General features: G+C 25.6%; 4 protein-coding genes across 4 annotated transcripts; 2 read left to right on the top strand and 2 right to left on the bottom strand.

The window, feature by feature from the left end:
* Nucleotides 1–996: 996 nt before the first annotated feature.
* LOC112594620 (ester hydrolase C11orf54 homolog) lies at nucleotides 997–7,589 on the top strand. The gene is made up of 7 exons (XM_025339508.1): nucleotides 997–1,225; nucleotides 3,586–3,684; nucleotides 4,184–4,359; nucleotides 4,694–4,864; nucleotides 6,837–6,933; nucleotides 7,018–7,184; nucleotides 7,349–7,589. The coding sequence occupies exons 1-7, from the start codon at nucleotides 1,129–1,131 to the stop codon at nucleotides 7,520–7,522; spliced, it is 981 nt and encodes a 326-aa protein (XP_025195293.1). The 5' UTR covers nucleotides 997–1,128; the 3' UTR covers nucleotides 7,523–7,589.
* Nucleotides 7,590–8,835: 1,246 nt separating this feature from the next.
* Nucleotides 8,836–11,903, bottom strand: LOC112594599. The gene is made up of 9 exons (XM_025339478.1): nucleotides 11,627–11,903; nucleotides 11,023–11,286; nucleotides 10,812–10,963; nucleotides 10,590–10,737; nucleotides 10,318–10,527; nucleotides 10,009–10,225; nucleotides 9,788–9,942; nucleotides 9,223–9,711; nucleotides 8,836–9,153 (listed from the first exon to the last, which is right to left on the bottom strand). The coding sequence occupies exons 1-9, from the start codon at nucleotides 11,673–11,675 to the stop codon at nucleotides 9,002–9,004; spliced, it is 1,836 nt and encodes a 611-aa protein (XP_025195263.1). The 5' UTR covers nucleotides 11,676–11,903; the 3' UTR covers nucleotides 8,836–9,001.
* A 3,706-nt stretch (nucleotides 11,904–15,609) lies between these two features.
* LOC112594750 (nucleoporin Ndc1) lies at nucleotides 15,610–17,217 on the top strand. Its single transcript, XM_025339714.1, has one exon. The coding sequence runs from the start codon at nucleotides 15,638–15,640 to the stop codon at nucleotides 17,060–17,062; it is 1,425 nt and encodes a 474-aa protein (XP_025195499.1). The 5' UTR covers nucleotides 15,610–15,637; the 3' UTR covers nucleotides 17,063–17,217.
* Nucleotides 17,218–17,288: 71 nt separating this feature from the next.
* On the bottom strand, nucleotides 17,289–19,164 carry LOC112594751 (adenosine kinase 1-like). Its single transcript, XM_025339715.1, has 8 exons — nucleotides 19,142–19,164; nucleotides 18,877–19,084; nucleotides 18,673–18,808; nucleotides 18,459–18,604; nucleotides 18,014–18,184; nucleotides 17,799–17,943; nucleotides 17,590–17,676; nucleotides 17,289–17,527 (listed from the first exon to the last, which is right to left on the bottom strand). The coding sequence occupies exons 1-8, from the start codon at nucleotides 19,162–19,164 to the stop codon at nucleotides 17,406–17,408; spliced, it is 1,038 nt and encodes a 345-aa protein (XP_025195500.1). The 3' UTR covers nucleotides 17,289–17,405.
* Nucleotides 19,165–20,479: the final 1,315 nt, after the last annotated feature.

A 20,479-nucleotide genomic window follows, 5' to 3' on the forward strand; every position in this document is an offset into this window, starting at 1 on the left:
ATATTCATTAAAACATTCTGATAAGTTCAAATTACCTGGAAAATTGGTATCATCGATTTCATTTTTCCAGAAAAGCGTTTTGACCCGTTTAAAAATGGACAAATGATTTGCCTTATAAGATGTTCTAATAAATTCGATGTACTTTTAAGTTTTAACTCTTTTGTACAAATTTTTACAAATAGTACATTGAGTATGATTTTGATTATTTATATATCTTTTTTTTAAATACTTCTATACAATGGAGTTATTTTTCTTAAATCACAATATATTGATACTATGAAAAAAAAAAAACAAGAAAAAAATTACAGTATTACAATTTTCAATATTTTTTTAAAAATAATGAAAATCTAAAATGTCCAATAAATAATAAAAATGAATCTACTAATATAAAAAGATTTCTTTAAGGTGGATAATGTTATTTTCATTATTGTGGTGGGTCAAATTATCTTGTAAGATTATTCTGTAATTCTGTATTTTATGTATTTTATTCATAATTTTATTATCTATAGCTATATAACCTAACATACATTTTTATCACGTCTATGGATAAAACTTCTATTATCTGTAATATGTATAATTATCAAGCTGTTACGGACTAAAACCTATTTAAAAAAAAAAAAAAATTATATGTGATAACGAATGTACCCAATTCTGGTTTCCTAGTTAGTGATTACTTTTATCCTAGAATTATTTAAATATTATCGAGGATTTATAATATATGATTATTCGAATAATTATCTATTAATACAATAATACAAGTAAAAATTATTAAATTAATTTTAAGCAGGTGCCAGGCAGTAGTAATAGTACCTAATTAGGTACTCGAATAACAATTGTTCAAAAATTTGTATTCAAATTGTTATTTGATTATATCGAATAAATTAATATCGATTATTCAAATATCGTATCTGATTTAATTATCGAATAAATCGATAGTTATTATTCAACGCTGTACATCATTATAAGGCATAAGCATTATAAGCTACAGAATAGACAGTAGTCAGTACTCAGTACTCAGTAGTCACTAGTCAGTATGTCGCGAAACGTTATCGCAGAAGGTTGATAGTTCGTATTTGTCCGTTTTCCCGCATTCTTTCAAAAAATATTTTAAATAAGTATTCGTTAATAATGGCTGATTCGTGTTTACCCATGACTTTGGACATGAACAGTTTGCCCGTAGTACGCATGGATCTCAACGTACCGTCTTTGGACCGAATCATTGAAGGTAGGAATAGTAGGATACACAATCCTAGTAATCAATGAGTACAAACTATCAACACGATAGCTGCAAATATGAATAACATTTAGTTATAATTAGTCTTATTTATCATAGGATAACGTATTATGTACCACTGTGGCACTGTATACAGAATAATAATATTGTATATTATTATAAATAGTACACAAAATGTGTATCACGAATATATTTCATTGCCATAATGTCATATATAATCGTATATCGTATATTTTTGGTACATGTTAAATATTCGTACACTCTGTATACAAAACGTATACCTGCCTCTACAATCTACATGATAATATATAGTTGTGGAACTGAGTTGAATTTTACTTGGAGGAACAATAAATACAATTTAAAAAGTACCTACCCTACCCAAGCAATTTAAGCAGAGCCGTGAGGGCTTCGCCCCTCCACACTCCCTACCAATAAAATAGAAATAGGCAGGTAATCAATTTATTATTAAAAATAAGTTGTGTTATTATGCTCATGGATGGATACCGTTTTCGAGGAATTGAGAAATCAGGTCATACAATAATAATTTTATTTATATAAAAACTACTACGTAAATATCAGTTGAAACTTACAATTATAGCCTATAGGTAATAGTTAGACAATTAGTAAAAGTATAAGAGTACTTGGTAGAATAATAATATGTACTTATACATAATACACTTCATAAAATAAGTTAATCTAAAATACCTATTGATGAACAATATTATTTTCAAATCATAATACTCAAATTTACTTAACCCCACTCACCCATTCAAATAAGGTGGGCGGTTACCCCGCTTAATACGTGAGTAAACGAATTTGGCGCCACTGATATACAGTATAATTTTTAATTATCTTTTATGTAGAAGTACCTATCTGATATACTATTAAAAAATTTGTATCTTTACTAATCAATTATTTTACCGAACAACATATTGACAGAAATTATTAACCTCAGATATTAATAATTAATAATATGTTATGTATTGTAGGAGGTTGAAAGCTTACATTTTGATAAAATCCTTTATATTTTATCTTCTACTTACAACAATACTCCAATAACCTGAATCCTGATGTACCTTCCTTGGACATATTTTGTTCTGAGGATTTCAATTATTGGACTCACTCGGATCAATCAGCAATAGATACTTCTATATATGACAGTTCTTTTCCTCTTCTCTGGCTTTCTCCACCAAAACTTTTTCTTCCTTTAACTGATAACTAAAATAATAAGTGTGGTTGTCACAACTGTAATCTGATTATTCCATCATATTTAATGTAAAAAAACAAATAACATTTAAAAATTATTGTTATTTCAATTTTTTATTAACTTCTCTACTAATTTTTTATATAAAAAATGTTCAGTGTATTTATCGTTAAAACCTTTGTTGAAAAAACAAATATTTTCAAATTCAATATTTTAAAATTAGCATTGAAACCATTAACTGCGAGTCTACCATAGGCGTCCTCAAGAGGGGTCAAGACGGGGCACTTGTCCCCCTAGAATTTTAAATTTGTTATACTTAATTGTAATAATGACGAAAAATAAAAATGTACTACAAATAAAATGTGTAAAAAAATCTTCATTTAGTTTCTAAATCAATTTTGCCCCCCCCCCCTAGAAAAATGCCTGGGGACGCCCATGACGTCTACAACTATGCCAATTAACTAAATTTACACACGCCAGGGGCGGATTTATGGGGGGTGAAATGTGAATACGGTGCCTCCCAAATTAAATTAAATATAAGATATTATTGAGCCAAACTTTTTTATCTGATGAACTTTTTGTTTTACTTTCTATGCCCCCCTCACTTGAAAAATTTCTGGATCCACCCAGTAATATATTTATAGTGTTAAATAGTATATAACGATACCGTTTGCACTAATATGCAACAGTACAAATTACAATACTAACATCCTGCATCCGGCTTGATTGAAAACTCAAAAATTATAGGAAAATTTGCTTTTTAGTATCCTTTAGTACCTAATCATATGGGAATAGATCATAATTAACTTATAATCAGCATAATATATACAATACACTATATTCATATCATGGAGTTAGACCATTATTGGACCAATTTAGGTAAAAAATTACAACAGTAGCAGTATCTACTTACTTTAAATGAAATAAAACCAAATAAACATACTAAGACATTTTTAATTCTCGATACTATTACTAATATAAAACACAGCAGTATTGTCTGTTTAACCGTTTACTTACCGAAAACTTTTCTTACTATAATTTATTTACATTATTTGTAGTTTTATATTATAATAGTAATAAATAACCGTTTATATACCTAAGAAATTATTTAACCTATTCACGGTTAGATTTTATTATATGATTTCAGCCCTTTTACCGGAGCTGTCTAAAAATTTTGAAACCGTGAGTGTAGACACGGTACAATGTCCCAATTTGACTTGTCCACCGTTCAATTTGGCCGCCGAAGGTAAGTACTAAACCGTGATAAAATTAAACACACACATACACCATACACTAAAAGCATGCAATCGTACAACGTGCAAGTGACTTAAAAATGTTCTGATAATCTTATATAAAAATAATATTATAATATTTATTAGTTATTATTGTTACCAACTTAAAACCCATTAATTTGTCCACCATTCATCGATAGATTTAGTAATTGCGATTATAATTTCTTTAACGGCCGACTCATATTATATTCAATATCTAAACGGCTATACGGAAATTGATAATTTAGTTTTCTATTTCCAAACTCAAAATACGATAGCCTCTTAAATATAATTTTAGTTTAAATAAAATATGCACCCACAATTTATATTTTTGAACTACTCATTATCCTTACGTTTACGCAATACGTTTACTATATATAATACAATACCTATATTATATTAAAGTGTTCGTTACACAGTATGGATTTGATTATTTATAATAAATTTACATATTATGATGTGGGTATTACAAAGGACTGAATGGTGACGAAACGGTAATCGACATCGGAAGCCCATCATTTTTGCTACCCTTGGTGAACTTAAACAAAGTTTACGATATCAGAGACTTCACAAAAATTACCAAAACGGACCCTTTGTTTGTGATTGGAGCAGGCGCCGGTCCGTGGCCACATGCGGGAGTGAACTGTGAAGTAAGATGTGTACTAATATCATAAATACTTAAACTATATTTTTAAACCATATTGTTTCGTACAATTTTAAATCTATAAGACTATAAACGGGTAATATTTATTCGTTGAAATTGACCGATCATTATTTATCATTTAATATATTCACCTGACTAGCCAGTCAAGTGAATATATTAAGTGGCTATGTAACATAGAATAATATTCATATTACTAAAAAATTCAAATATTATTACTCAACTTTATAGTTTATATTATAAAAGGGAAACTGAAATCATGTATTAGTATATTATTTTACGTATAATTCGTCTAACAATATCTGTTGTTTCACGTTTCTTAGTTTATAGGAAACGTACAATTGACTTCCAAAAATAACGTAAACAATAATTGTTCTCACCTTTATAAAGTCGATCTCCAGACTGAGAATCAAGTGCACAACCGTTTGCCTCAAGACGAAATGCGATTCACGCTGTTGGCCAATTTTTTCACTAGTCACGGTTTTAAAGGAGAGGTAGGTAATAAACCTGTAGTAAAATATACTACATTAATGTATAATTTGCTTATTTTATCTCACTGAGACCATTAAATAACAATATATAAATATAAAATATTAATAATTAATATAACATTTGTTGAAAATATTGAATTGTTTTATCAAGTTTTGTATTTATTAGAATTTTGTACTAGAATGCTTGAATGCTCATTAAATATTTATACAATTGTACATTTCTAAAAAATTTAAGTTATTTATAATTATAATTTATATTTTGTATGCATGTATATTATTACCCCATATTATACGATAATTTTATTAATTAAATACATATTAAAAATGTAAAAACCAAAGTATAATATAATAATTTATAAGTATAATAATATACAAATAAAAAACCAAAATTAGATAACCACTCAGTTATACACTAATATAATGCAAAAATAAGTTTCGAATGTACATCAGTACATCGTAGTTGAGGAGTAAATAACTGTAATATATGTGTTAAATTTTAATGCAATAATTGTATACCTATACAAAAACGATCCTGAGCTAAACGGTCGGTATATCAACTATTAGTTTATATTTTTATTTTCTAAATTAATTTTCTAGTACATTTATAAATTAATATGAAAGTAATTAATTTTAAATTTTTTATATATTTTTATAATTTTTTTACAGATATAAATATTAGATACTTCAGTATATTTTCTTCTACAATCTCAGGTGCATACCTATATGTTATTGTACTTCGTATTGTTAACCTTTTATAGTGACCGTATTCCATTTCGTTATTAGAATAATGCAATCTATAATAATTTATAGTTATGCACTAATTCACTATGTATTGGTCATATATATTATGTTATCGCCTTAATCACCTCTTGGTACTTGAAACGAATTTAAAACGAAATTTGTCTCTGCATTCCAGCTCTCTACAACACAAAGGGAAAAAATTAAATCTTTCATTTCACCTAATCATTTTGCTATTTTGTCAACTACAGATTGTGAAACTGAACTGACGTATTTCTGACCGATAATAATATATTTGAATGTGAACAACTACCTCTATTCAAAAACGTACTCAAGTCTATTCATATACCAGAAATCAGCGATCTATTTAAGACATTTCAAAAAATTTTCAGAGTTCCCCAAAGAAAATAATACAGCTCACGGGTATTTATCATTTCTTGTTTTATTCCACACCATCATTTTTTATAATCCGCTTCAACAGTCACCTTATCTTTCTACAATATAGTAACAATATTTCTACAATAAAGTACCAGTGTAGAATTCAATACCTTCCTTCCTCACTACATGTGTCGATACAAGGTTGTAATTCGTTATCTTCACCATTAAAACTTTCTCCAAAACTTCGATGTTAAATTAAATAAAATTTAGGAGGGTACGTCTCTTTGTGTAAGTCCTGATGTAACTTCAAAACCCTCTGATATTTGCTTTTCGTATTTAACTTAACCATTATTGTTGAAATTACATTTTTAGTGGAAAAAGCCAGTGAAGCTGGATTATTTAAACAAGCACTCCAAATTTTTCCATGGCTATTCATAACTTTTCTTTTTTAATACTATCATATTCTTCATAAACTTGCTTGAAGACAGCAAATCATATGTATATTTCTTTTTAAAATTTGTAAATTAAAATTACTCAAGGGATAATGGGGTAAAGGGTAAAGTATACTGAGTGAATTATAATTTATATTAAGTAATCCATATTTTTAAATTTTTAGTTCAACCTTTTAGGATTTTTTGTAAAAATGCTTCACTATACTTTTCAAAATATTGTTCTCTTTCATTTTCATAATGGATATTTATGCTTAAAAATCAGATAAATTTATCGCCAATCAAAGTAAACGTGTTTTTGTAACAAAAAAATGAAAAAGAGTAAAGGAATAGATAACTTCTTCCGTTATAAAAATGATATATTGTGTGAAAAACTATGTGTATAATGATAAAATTACATTTTTTTTTAGGTTTTGAGAATAGTGTGCGAAACGCGGAACGGCCCGTTAGATTTCGTGACATCTATCAGACTAGCGTTGGCAAAATACTTTGGCAACAAACCGGTCGGTAAGAACCTACCTATAAATTATTTATTAATTATATTATGATTCAAAAAAATATTATTTGTCAATAAATATGATACATTTTTAGGTTTGGGTGGAGTGATTTTAATTGAAACAAGTAAAGTAAAAGTTCACGTCATGCGTGATTTTTCAAAAACACCCCTCCACTCTGAAACTGATTTGAACAATTGGCTTAAGTTTTTTGAAGTGGATACACCCTTGGTGGGTGTCGGATACCTCGTCTCTCACGATCCGGTGATAATAATATTATTTTATAAATAATTTTTAGATTTTTTGTTATTTTAATTTTTTCAAATCATTGTGTCAATGTGTTCTATAAAACAAATTTTATTAGATTATTTATTGTTTTCTACTGGTCTTTATATCACACCAAAATCTTAATTTGTTTAATTCTATAGGATTTGGATCTGAGACCTCAACATTTTCATTTGTTCAGTAATCATGGAGTAGGAGGACACTATCATTACGATACAGAACCAACCACGGTGAAATACACTGCCTATTTGAATGTGGCCAAAAAATTGATCAGAATTGACCAACCAGAAATAGCACCATTGTTTGGTAAAGATTAATTTTTCTGAAAAATCTTAACAGTAATGTTAATAAATAATAATTCTTCTGAATAAGTTGTTTTTAATAATGTACAGTGTTGGAGTAAAATACTTACAAACTGATCATGTTCTAAATACTAATTAATTTGTTATATAATTTTATACAGTCTTCATAGTAATGTTATTTGTAACAGTATGGTAAATTATACAATAATATTTTTACAGTTATATATTTTACTTCTTCAAGAAAATGACAGGTTTTCCACTTAAATTAATTGTAAATAAATGTATAGACAAAAATATAGATATTAATTCAGTAGTAATAATAAAAAAAAATATGATAAATATAATTATGTTTTTAATAAAAAAAAAAAAAAATTACAAAATTCTTGTATAAAATTAGAATTTAGTTCCCATCATCAAAATGGTACATATTATAAAAAATGAATAATTTTAAAATGCATTAAACATATTATCAAGTTGTACACAAAAATAAATGTATTAAACATATTTTTTTTTTTACAATTTGCTGAACACGAAATTGGACGGATCATTTTGCACTTATCACATTTAAATTACTTATAATTAATTGTAAAACATTAAATATAGATTAATTAATATTAATTATTATTCAAAAAAATATAATATAAAATCATTTTTATAAACACAAAATAAATTAAGGTAATATCTAAATGTCTATAGTTGTATATATAAATCTATATTTTTTACAATTTTTAACATCAGAATAACAATAATCATAATGAACAGTCAGGTTTTGTTTATTACATTTTGTTCTTTATCATTAAATATATTATAATTAATAATAATAATAATAATATGAAATTGCATAAATTGATTATTAAAATATATTTAAAATGACTACGAAATGAGATTACTAACAAAATGATTATAGTAAACCTAATAAAAGATGGTAAAATATACGTCAAAAATTAACTTGACTAGCGCTAGACAAGTTTGTATTATTTATATATTTTTTTCTATTGCTCTCAAAGCAACTTACTACCATATCAATAATAATTATATAAGTAATATCAATATTTAATTTTATGATTTAATAAACTTTAAAATCATTCATTTGTGTATACATTTGTAACAGGATTAATAAATAGATTAATTTTTGGAATTTAATAAATAGAATACCAATAAAAATTGATCTAAAAATTAATGGAATGGTCTATATAATATAAAAATTACAAAATATTATTATCAAATTTCATAAGAACGTATTTTATGATTTATGAAACATCAAACAATACATATTGTAGGGTATAGTAATAAAAATCTAAGTTTTAAACTTGAAATACTTTGAGTCAAAAAAAAAATGACGCATACACAATCATAATAATCAAGGTAATTTAAAAAAAATCATGGGTATTTTACACATACAATAGATAAACAACAAAATCTTGGTTATGTGATAAACTGTTTAAAGCTACTAAAAGTGTAAACTATTACTTGATAAGGCATATCAATTAAAATTTACAACAGAATGGTAAAGAGAATAGCTACTGAGAGCATACTTGATGAAATAATTAATGTAGACGATCGACCATATTTAAATACTTGTATATAATTATCAGCATGAACCCATGGATTAGCGCCATCATCAAAATACATTGGACATTGATCTCCTAAAATTTTAAAATTTTAATTTTAATTATAATTTATTTAAAATTATTACTACAATCGAAATTGCTTACTTTCACGTTCATATTCTGTCATTTCAATAGCAACAGTGGCTCCTTCTGTATAGTTATTACTAAATGCATCTTGTTTAAGATCACAAAATGATCCTATAGCTTGTGACATTAGTACACGGTTAAGATCAGCTCGTTGATATACCCAACATCTATACATGCTAGCAGCATCAAGAGGATCGTATGTCATTAAATAAGACTTCAAATTTTCTTTCCAGTAACCTATGCATTGTAATCTGTAGTCAGGATCGCTATAAATATCTACAGGTTGTCCACGATGGTCCACATCAAGGCAAAATGATTCATCAATAGTAATCTCTTTTTGATCACCATCACAGGCAGCAAAATCTGATATTGTGTCCTTACAGGTAATTTGTGGACGAGGTGATAATGTAACACCACCAAGAATACGAGTTTCAAATAAAAAATCGCCTTTTTGAGTGAAGTTAAATTTACCTGCCACTGGACATCTTATAGGAACTGGAGTTTTAGCTAAAAATATTATTATAACAATAAATATTTTTTTAAATAATAAGTTGTTTTAATAAAAGTGAAAAAATAAACTTACAAACGAAAATATCATATTTCCAATTATCTTTATTTGGAAATTGTACCCAAGAGCACACAGTATGAAAGTTATCTCTAATAAATGCTATACCTCTTCTATAACGAATAATATTATGATGTCGGGGTACAAAATCGAAACATACATAATCCTTTTGACTATATTACAATAAATAAAAAATATTATGAGATATTAAAATACTATACAATTAAAATAACGTATACCATCCATCAACAGTGAGCCGTGCCATCATATAACGAGATCCTCTTTGTTCACGACATACATATATTGTTCGTCTAAATCGTGCTTCATCTGGGTACCATGTTTCAATTACATGGGTTTCATTAATAAATACATCAGCATCCATATTGGCCGTGTTCACCCATTCACCACTATAATTTTGAGGTAGTCGGCAACCTGCCTCTACAACTTCAGCTTTCACTGCATGAATAAATAATGGTATTAAAAGCTAGATTAATTATATTAATAACTACAAAAATTAACAATTTTTATTAAATTAAAGAATTAATTACCAGGATTTATATGTAATCTCTCTGGACTTTTTTCTACTGTCTGAAGTGTATTGCACTCTGCTGTAATAGATACACCAATATACAAATCATCATCTCGATTTTTTAAAAAACATCGATATTTTTCATCTTTTCGAGACTCTTTAGTATTAGCTACAGCAAAGAAATGATTTTTGTCCACAAACCAGTCTCCTAAACAACTGTACTCAACAACTAATAAAAACAAAGGAAAATTAGTATTTTTCAATCAAGTTGAAAAGTAATTAAAAATTTACCTCCATCAAATGTGCCTGTCATACCAGGGCATTTTTTATATGTTATATTAAATTTTTGATTAGTTATTAAAAATTGTGTTCCAGCAGTTTGACAAGATTTAATTTGTGCTTCAGGATTATTACATTCACCAGTGAAACGAAAACGATTCTATAAAATTAAAATTTAATATTAGAATTACTGCTGATAACATTTATTTAATAATCACATTAAAGTTCTAATACCTGGTATGCAAATTGCCATACGCCTTCAAGACTGGACCGACAATTCACAGGAATGTAATTTTCCGAAAATAATGTAATTAATTGTGTGTCTTGGAATTGACATATTTTATCAGGAGATTCATACTCATTAGGATTTAAAGTCATACAAACACCTTAAAATATTTTGAGATTAAAAATTAAAAATTAAAATGTTTATCAACAGGTAACTTACTTTCCATTTTATCCAATACATTGACAGTACGAACCATGAATTTGACACAAGTATAACAATCACCAGCACTCTTTTGAAATACAAAAGTGAAATTTACTTGATTTTCTTCCATTGATCGAATGCAATTCCCTCGTTTAGACATACTTGTCGCATCAATTTCTGTTGTTGTACTGCGTCCATTTTCCCAAGAATACCATTGCCCACGAATCACCAATGGAATATTACATTTTGTATTTGCCTTGTTAAGTTCGTAACTTCCACACACTAAAATTATAAGTGCCAAATGAAATTTTAATAGGTATATAATACATTTCAAACTTCCTGAAAAATGTTTCTCAAAGTACCTATAACCTTTTTACTTATCATTAGAAGCATTAAAATGTATACTATTCAAAATAAAATTTAAATTAATTCAAATCGAAACTATGTACATTGAAATAAATTATAATAACATTATAATAAATTTAATGATAACTAATAATTCAGAAATTTAAAGTAAAACTCAAAAATGTATAGTTTATCTGATTTGGCATCACCTATACTAGATACGTTTGTTGAAAGAAATGATAGACTATAGTTAAAATATTTTGTACATATAACTTACATGAAGCTACACAAAACGCTATTAAAATTGGTTTTAGTAGATTATGCATATTAACAAAAAAATTATCAATTAACACAATATTTGCTAATATCAATCATTCAACAAATATAAACACATTTATTAAACATAATGCACAAAAGAATAGTGAATAAAATCGAATAGGTAATGTTATGATATAGGTAGGTAATAGTTATTAGATAACTGTTTTGTTTTGGAGTAATGAATTTAAGGCGTATAGACTATAGAAATAATCACATTCTTTAGGGCTTGGATTTAAGAGCCCTAATAAAAAAATGTTGATAGCAACGGGTACGCCCAAAAAAAAAAAATAACGATATATCAACTTGATCTTTGGTCAACTAGTTCCCCCCGTATAACTCTGGGAAAGTATTTAATATGTATAGTAATTAGTATATTATCTATTTCTGCGTATTTGAAGATATGATCCTAGATATAAATAATTAAGTTAATTTTTTATATCTGTGCAGCTGATAATTAATATTAATTTAAAAGTGTTTAAAGTTTAAAACTTTAAAGAATAAAACAATTAATACACATTGATATTCAATGAGAAATAAATATAATAAGGATAAAGTAAGCTATAAAGATATATCTAATCCAGTAATCCTATGATAATAATAAATATAAATTATTCATAGATTTTAATACTTTATACTCAGAGTAAAATGTTTATGAAATGATCAATTTTTATTTTTATTTTTATCTCAGATTTTATATTTACTGATTTACTTTGTTACATACCTAACAAATTAGATGTATTATTTGTTTCAAAATGAACAACCTAGGCCTCAGGAAAAGTAACCTTTTTTTTTAAACCAGACTTAAGTCTTGATCTAAATTTTGATGTGAACATTGAAAAAAATTGTAAAAAATATTCAACAATAAAAATCACACTAAGCCTTTTTTACCGAACAATTTTTGTATTTAATTTATAGTTTAAATTATACAAATGTAGCCCGAAAGTCCAAAAGGTCGCTAGTCTCTAATCTAAAAGAAGTAAATTACCTACATATAATATTAAGAATATTATTTTTAAAACCTACAATTAAATTAAATATTTATAAATGAAATAATAATACTGTATCAATAGTATTAAAACCGCATCATTCGCGATAATTGATTAAGAAGTTTTCTGGTTTAAAACAATTTTCACATTTATAATAACTATTATTGTAAAACCTTTTACTCTGGAAACAATAAATTGTTCTTGAATTGCAGATTTAATAAAACGTATAGTCGTACAGATAATAGATATACAGGGCCAGATTTACTCCTAGGCCGACAAATTTTGTAAGAAATGAAAAAAAATCGTATAAATATTTTATGCATTTATGTAACTGCGTAAATTATTATGATATAATATCTAATATACATATTTAAAAAACTTAGAAGTAAATCTATGGATTTGAGAAATAAATACTACATTTTTTTTTCATGGGGTTGGGGTGGCATATTTAAAAGGGCCTAAGGCAGCACTTGTTCTAAATCCGGCACTGTAAACATACAACTACTCATACGCAAATACCATTATATTAACATTGTCTATTAAAGACAAAATTATCAATATATTTTTTATATATATTTTTATTAATTAACTTTAATTTTTTTTTTTTATTGATGTTATCAAAATATTTTCCCCTGGTCAAAAAGCTAGAAAGTTATTACTAGGTTTCTCATAAGTTGTTATTAAAGTTGTTAACATAGTTACTAATTTTTTTTTTATTTATTACTATTTAAACTACACATTTTGACAAAATTCTTCAAAATCAAAAAAGTGTATGAATAATTTTGTAGTTTAAAAATTACATATTTTTAATTTTTATAGATAAAGAATGAAAATTTAATACTAAGTCTATCTTCGTTATTAGCTTTACTGTAACCAATAAATCTAAAATATGTACTATTTTTAATAGATATTTAATTTCAAATTTGGACACATTTTTTTATTAAAACGAAGAATAATGATTTTAGTTTTTATAATATATATAAATATGATTTTTTGGACAAAAATTAATTAAGCCTATTGTAGCACTGTATCATTTTAATAGTAAAATAATTAAATAAATTACTTAAATATTATTATAAATGTACGATATACCATAAAAAATACTTAATAATTCATTGACTGACAGACCGTTTTCACTCGAAATCCTTTTTCATATGAAATGATTTAACATTGAATTCAAAATGCAATAGTCATTTGCTCTTTTATGTTTTATGACAAGGTATACTTGAAATCTATGCATTACTACAGTAGAAGGATTACCAATTTTTGCTATTTATTTTTTATTTTTGGTGATTGTTTATCTGTCAAATAAATAGCATATGTATTTTATTTTATAAAGCGTATTACTGAAAGTATGAAACTTTAGCTTTAAGCTATATTTTTTTGGTTTACCTAGTTACGTTTACTTTATATACCTATCTAGAAAAATTGTTTTATATTAGATTAAAAACTATTATAGAACACATTTTTTTTTTATTTTATGGATTTTCATTAAGAAATATGTTCTTTTTTAATACTGTCAAATTTCAATTTTACAAATTAAATATGATACATTTCAAAAAAATCTTCATTTTTATACCTACACAATATGATTACCTGATGATTATTGATTTTATTTTAAAAGTCGTTTCAATAATGATATGTTATAATTCGAAACAAAATATCTTTTTGTGATTAAATCAAAGTTATTTAAAAAAAGTTGAGTTATAAAGCATACCTTTATGTTTATATTTATTCGTATTTAAATAATCATGCTATAGGTACCTATTACTTTTAGATAGACCTGTTAATATATATAATTTTTGATGTTATAAGTATTGATTATTATACAACAGAAGCATGTATAGGATTTTTTTGAGAAAGGGGATATGAAATAACTTTTATAAATTATATACCTAATTTATAAGTCTCCCAAAAATTGTATATAATATTTTTAATGCTGATGCCTGGTATCCCAGCCAAAAAATAGTCTTTTATCATAAAATAAAATTGGGGATAGACGTATAGCTATTGCAACCTTTTAACCTCAGTTACTCTGTGTAAGGTCCAGTTTCAACGCCACAGTATGGTCATATCTTAATTGTGTTGTTGTTATTGTGTAATTCCATTGATTAAATATTGACATAGAAATATGTAAATTTATTCAATGGTAATTTTAGTGGCAGTTCACAAGATAACAAATTTATAACTTATAACTTGTAAGGAACAACTATACTGTTTTACTGGGTCTTAAAAAAAATGAAAACAAAAGAATCTATTCCTCCTACCATAAATACGCCATTGTTATTCAATATTTCATGTTTGACTTATATATGAATAATATAATATTAATAGGTAAATTCTGTTAATTACAATTTTAAACAATAAACTTAATTAAGTACCTATATATGTTTCCTAAACGAAGCTCGTGAAGGTCTAAATACTATAATGTGAATTGTAATTTGCAGAAGATCTATTAATTCATATTCATATAATCATATCGTGATTCGGGTAAGTAATTAAAATTAAAATTTAAATAACTATTTGAATAGGTGCTCACTACTTCACTTTTGAATAATGAATTTCATTTAAAATATCTTTGAAATAATGATTTGTAATGGTATATCATTGAATAAACACGGTATAATTGTAACCTAAAAATACCGGTGCAATATAAAAAAGTAACCAATCATGGACTAAAATTCATAATTTTCAGATAACCTGATGAATATATTATGATACCAATGTGGAATGTATCAGCAATGTATAATGTTTACTGTATTATTTGTATAGCTACAATATTCGATTTTAATTTTTAACGGTTGACGTTGAGTAATGAGTGCGTATAATAATATAAAAGTAATATTTATCAATTAAATTTTAAAAGTTTTGTTTATTATTTGAAACCGCTCTCGTTAAAGAAAAATATATCAATAAGTCTTTAATTTTATGTTAAATGATAAAAAAATGTTTCGTTAAATGAAGTTAAAAAAAAAACCGACAGAATGACGTCTACTTCAAACATTTTTTTAACAAGAATATTAAAATCTACATTCAATTCTTTGTTATTCACGTATGTAACAGCATTTTTATTATCACTTCGGTCGATTCTCAGCTTCACATTCAGCTTGTATTCCTTATTTTACGTACCGACAGTTATAGTAGCTGTTTTATTATTTATTATAACCAGTTCTCGCAGATATGTAAGAACAGAAGTACCTTGTACCAACCGTTTTAGCAAAATTGTCAAAGGATTATCAATTCAAACCATATTACTTGCGTCCATGTTTTCGGTCAGTGCATGGTTTCTTTCCGGTCTAAATCCATTTTATCATGATGAAAAAATTTGGTATTTACTCAATATTGGATGTGCTCTGACTGGCATATTATTCCACTATGAAAATGTTTACTTTAAACAAGACTTTCACTTTCCGATTATACATACTACAAAATATTCAATGTTTATGTCTAAACTTTCAGAAATAATTTTTAAGTCGTTGAAAAAATCATTTTTGTATGTATTTTTCATATTTATTCCATTATATGTGATTGAACCGAAATTATGTACAGATTTTTATTTTTTCTCAACCCTATGGTTTTCAATACTGCTAGTGTTATATTTGTTTTATTCATTTGAACATATTATATTTTTAACTATGACTGAACGTATTATATTTCCGATTGTGACCATGAAACAAGATGATAATTGTTTACTTAATGCTTTAAATATTGATAATAAGATTATAAAATCATTAGCACTATATGATCTTTACCAAGCAACTATCAAAGATGCAGAAAGAAGAAAAGAAATATTTAGCTTAAGTTTCGCAGGAAATGTTCCACAAAGTTGGAAAATTATATTTAACTATTGTATGAATAACATAAAATCTACCATAGAGGACATGAAAAATGTAGTCAACCATATACCACTAAAGTTAATAAATCGGCGCAATATAACCAATGCTAGATTAATACATATTAATGATAGAGTCAGTAGCAAACCATCAGAAGAAAATTTAAATCAGCACAGAAAATTATTATATTTTGTTGAAAAAATCTGGCTATATAAATATTTTTTTGGACCATTAGACAAAGATAAATTATTAGAAGAATTTGAAAGAACAGTTTGGTGCTGTTATATACTTTCAAATTTAGCTGTGGTTTCATTAAAAGAGGACGAGTATGGTATAGTTAGAGAACAACTAGGACAAATTGTTAGCACTATTTTGGACTTGAAAAATCAATTGGATGTCCAACAAAGAAATTTTAACAACCAAAAGACCAAGAAAATTGAATATTTGAAAACACACGTTAAGACTTGTACTGTTATGTTAGCATTGAATTTTGGTATGTATGCCAATGATATTGGATTAGACGAAACTCACTTGCATAGTTTTAAAAAATTAGTAGTACTGTTAAATAATTATTAACATTGTTGTCTATAAAAATTTAAAATATTTTGTACTTTATTTCTTAATTATATTTTGTCTTGTCTCAATAGTACAGTTATGGACTTGAAATGTATTATATTGTTTTGTAAATATTACATTCTTGTGATGTCTTCACAATAAAGTTATAAAGATAATTAATTCTTACTTTAATAAGTGAAGTAAATATCAAACCTTGTTCCAAATGTATTTATTGTCAATCATTATTTATAATCATAACAAAATAATTGTTGAATAAAAACAGTTATATAATAAGAGGTCTAATCAATAAAAAATGATCTTGCATGACAACTGATTTTACTGTAAAGTGTCTTACAACACATTTTTATATTTTGAATGAATCTCCTTTTGATATTCCTGGTTGTTGTATAATATATGATCCAGCATTAATTCCAGCTTCTACACAGGTTTTAATTGGACATCCCAAAATATACTTGCTGATAAAACCTAATAAAAAAGAATTTAAAAAAAAATATATAAGATAAACTATTTTGTAAAACTAGTCTTACCACCAATAAATGCATCACCAGCACCATTAGAATCAATAATATCACTTGCTGGTAATTTAGGCACTGGATAATGTGTAATAACTCCATCTATGAAATAGATATTTAAAATCATGTTCTTAGTTCTATGAATATTTAGAATTTCAAATTTAACGAACAAACATATATTACAACTTGTAAATGTTTATAATTATTTTAATTAATATATTTACCTTTAACTACAAGAACCGATTTTTCACCTTGAGTTATAATAACTAGACGATTACCATTCTCAATATCAAAAGTACTTAATTTACTTGCAATTTCTTCAATATTATCTAAATTCCAATTTTGTCCTTCAGAAAAGGCTTTGGCTTCCTTAAATGAAATAAATATTATATATTAATAAATATTAATTTAGATTAAAACTAAATAAAATGTTTCTAACTTCATCATTTCCAACTACAATGTTAACAAAACGAAAAATAGACATAACCGAATCCATATAAAATTGATAAATAAATGGTGCACTCATATTATATAAAAATGGACATTTTCGTTCAAAAGCAACCTTAGCAATTTTTTGAACAGCTTTTGCATTGACTTGTAAGAAAAAACCCTAAAAATAAATAATTTCATTATTAGTTATTAGATTACTCTATTAGTATAAACTAAGAATATAATTCAATAATGAAATATTTAAATAAATAAAGTAAATCATATATATATCATAATTATAATAATTAATAATATACAAAATATCTTGTACAAGAAATAATATTTTTATTACAAATAATTGTAATTTATAACAAGATCTATTTGTTACAACATAATATGAATAACAATTTTTTTTTTTAATTAAATTAAGTTTGTGTAATACTAAATTAACTTACAGTAGCTAAATAAAACTTAGCATTTTCAATAATGATCTTATTTTCAGGAACATCTAAATGGTCTTCAGTAAAAGTTTCTGCAGCTGATAAATTAGCACATAAAGATCTATCCTTGCCATTATTGGTGACAATAACCGCACAAGTACCTGAGTAAAATTTTTATATTTTACACAATTTGTTTTTTAAGTTAAAACTAATTGTTATATTTATTTACCAGTGGGCTTTTTTGAAGAATATTGGTATTTAACATCAACTCCTTCATTGTTAGCTTTGAGTTTCAAAATCTCGCTGTATTTATCTTGGCCAACTGCACCAAAAAACACAGCCACGTTAGGTTTTTCTAAAATCCACTAAAAAAATAATACATATTTTTTTAATAAAAATAAAAATGACTTTTTTGGTTTAGCACTGAAAATACCTGTGCCACCCTTAAAGAATTTTGAGCTGAACCTCCAGCAGTGTATTCAGTATTTTCATTCTTCATCAATTCTTCATAAAGGGGCATGTGTTTTTCCTCAGCCAAGATAGCGTTATTATTTTTTAGATCATATTTATCTAATAAATTTTGATCACCGACAACAGTCATGTCCAATAATGGATTACCAAAGCCTACAATGGTTCCTGGTCTAAAATGGATAAGTTAAACAATAAATATAAAAAATGAGAAATTCTTAAATGCTTACTTTAAACTACTAGAATCGCCCATTTTTTTGACACGTCTTTTCTTTACTAAAAGAACAAAATTTCGATAAAATTGTAAATACTCCACCGAATAGTTTAAAAAGTAATTTATTAAAATCAATCAAAAATGAATAAATAATTTAAGTGCTAACTGCTAATGTCCAATAGAAACATTCAACGATCAATTCAAGTTGCACGATTAAATTCGTTATCTAACATTATTTATCAGACAGATAACATTAAAAAACATTACCGAACAACGTGTTTTATAAATTATATATATATAAGAGATACTAATGCTTTACTAAATTAATTTCAATAATTTGTCAATTTGACATCACAATCTAATTCGATGCGTTTTCAAGTACCAAGAAATTTAATATTCTTAATCATTATATGTATGATTTAAGATAGTAAAATGGTACTATATCATTAAATAATTTGACGTTAAAATGTCAAACAATTAAATAACTAGTAAGCTAATTTGAAGGTTATATAGTTATATTAGAATACTGCTGTCTGTTGATATCAGGCGATTAATGATAACACAAGAAAATGTTTAATTTTAATGTTTATATTTTTAATTTTATATGAACTTGTCTATACCAAGCCAAGATTAATGGAAATTAAATCTTGGAGTATATAATAGTATGAGAATCATAATCAATTAAGAATCTATAAAAAAAAGTCACTTAAGACAGTTAAATAATTAATAATTAATAAGTTCTCTAAATCATTGAAAAAGATAATAAACCGTTGTAAAAATTATATTATAAATTATAATACTTAAAATAACTATAAATAAATAACTTATAAAGTTAAAAATATTCATATTTGTAATGTTCATTTTAAAAAGAAATAACAAACAATATACAACCAATCCAGGGGAAAAGAACAAAAATTAAAAAATAAATTATCTAAAATTTATATTTTCTAATTTATATTCTATATGTTAAATATAAATTTTAATTCAATGATTTATCATTGTAGTCATTGTACACAAAAAACGATTTTAAACGGAGACAGTATGTGGGAATCTGCCTATATCAATAAATATATTTCATAACATGTGTTTTTGATGTAGTCCACTTATTTTACTTTTAGTATCACGGTAGACTGATATAATTTTTCCAATAATATTGCATAGATACATTATATTATTACTATATAATCATCATATTAATATAAATGTATACCATATTATATCAACTTACATAACCAGAAATTTAATTAATTATTTTTTTGTAAACACAGTAAAATAGTAAAAAAAAAGGTTAATAGTATTAATAAATAATATTATAAAATTACAATTAAAAATGTCATTGCGTATGATACAATTA

This window comes from Melanaphis sacchari, unplaced genomic scaffold (assembly GCF_002803265.2).
Source record: "Melanaphis sacchari strain LSU unplaced genomic scaffold, SCAv2.0 Contig23_pilon_pilon, whole genome shotgun sequence".
Classification (NCBI taxonomy): Eukaryota; Metazoa; Arthropoda; class Insecta; order Hemiptera; family Aphididae; genus Melanaphis; species Melanaphis sacchari.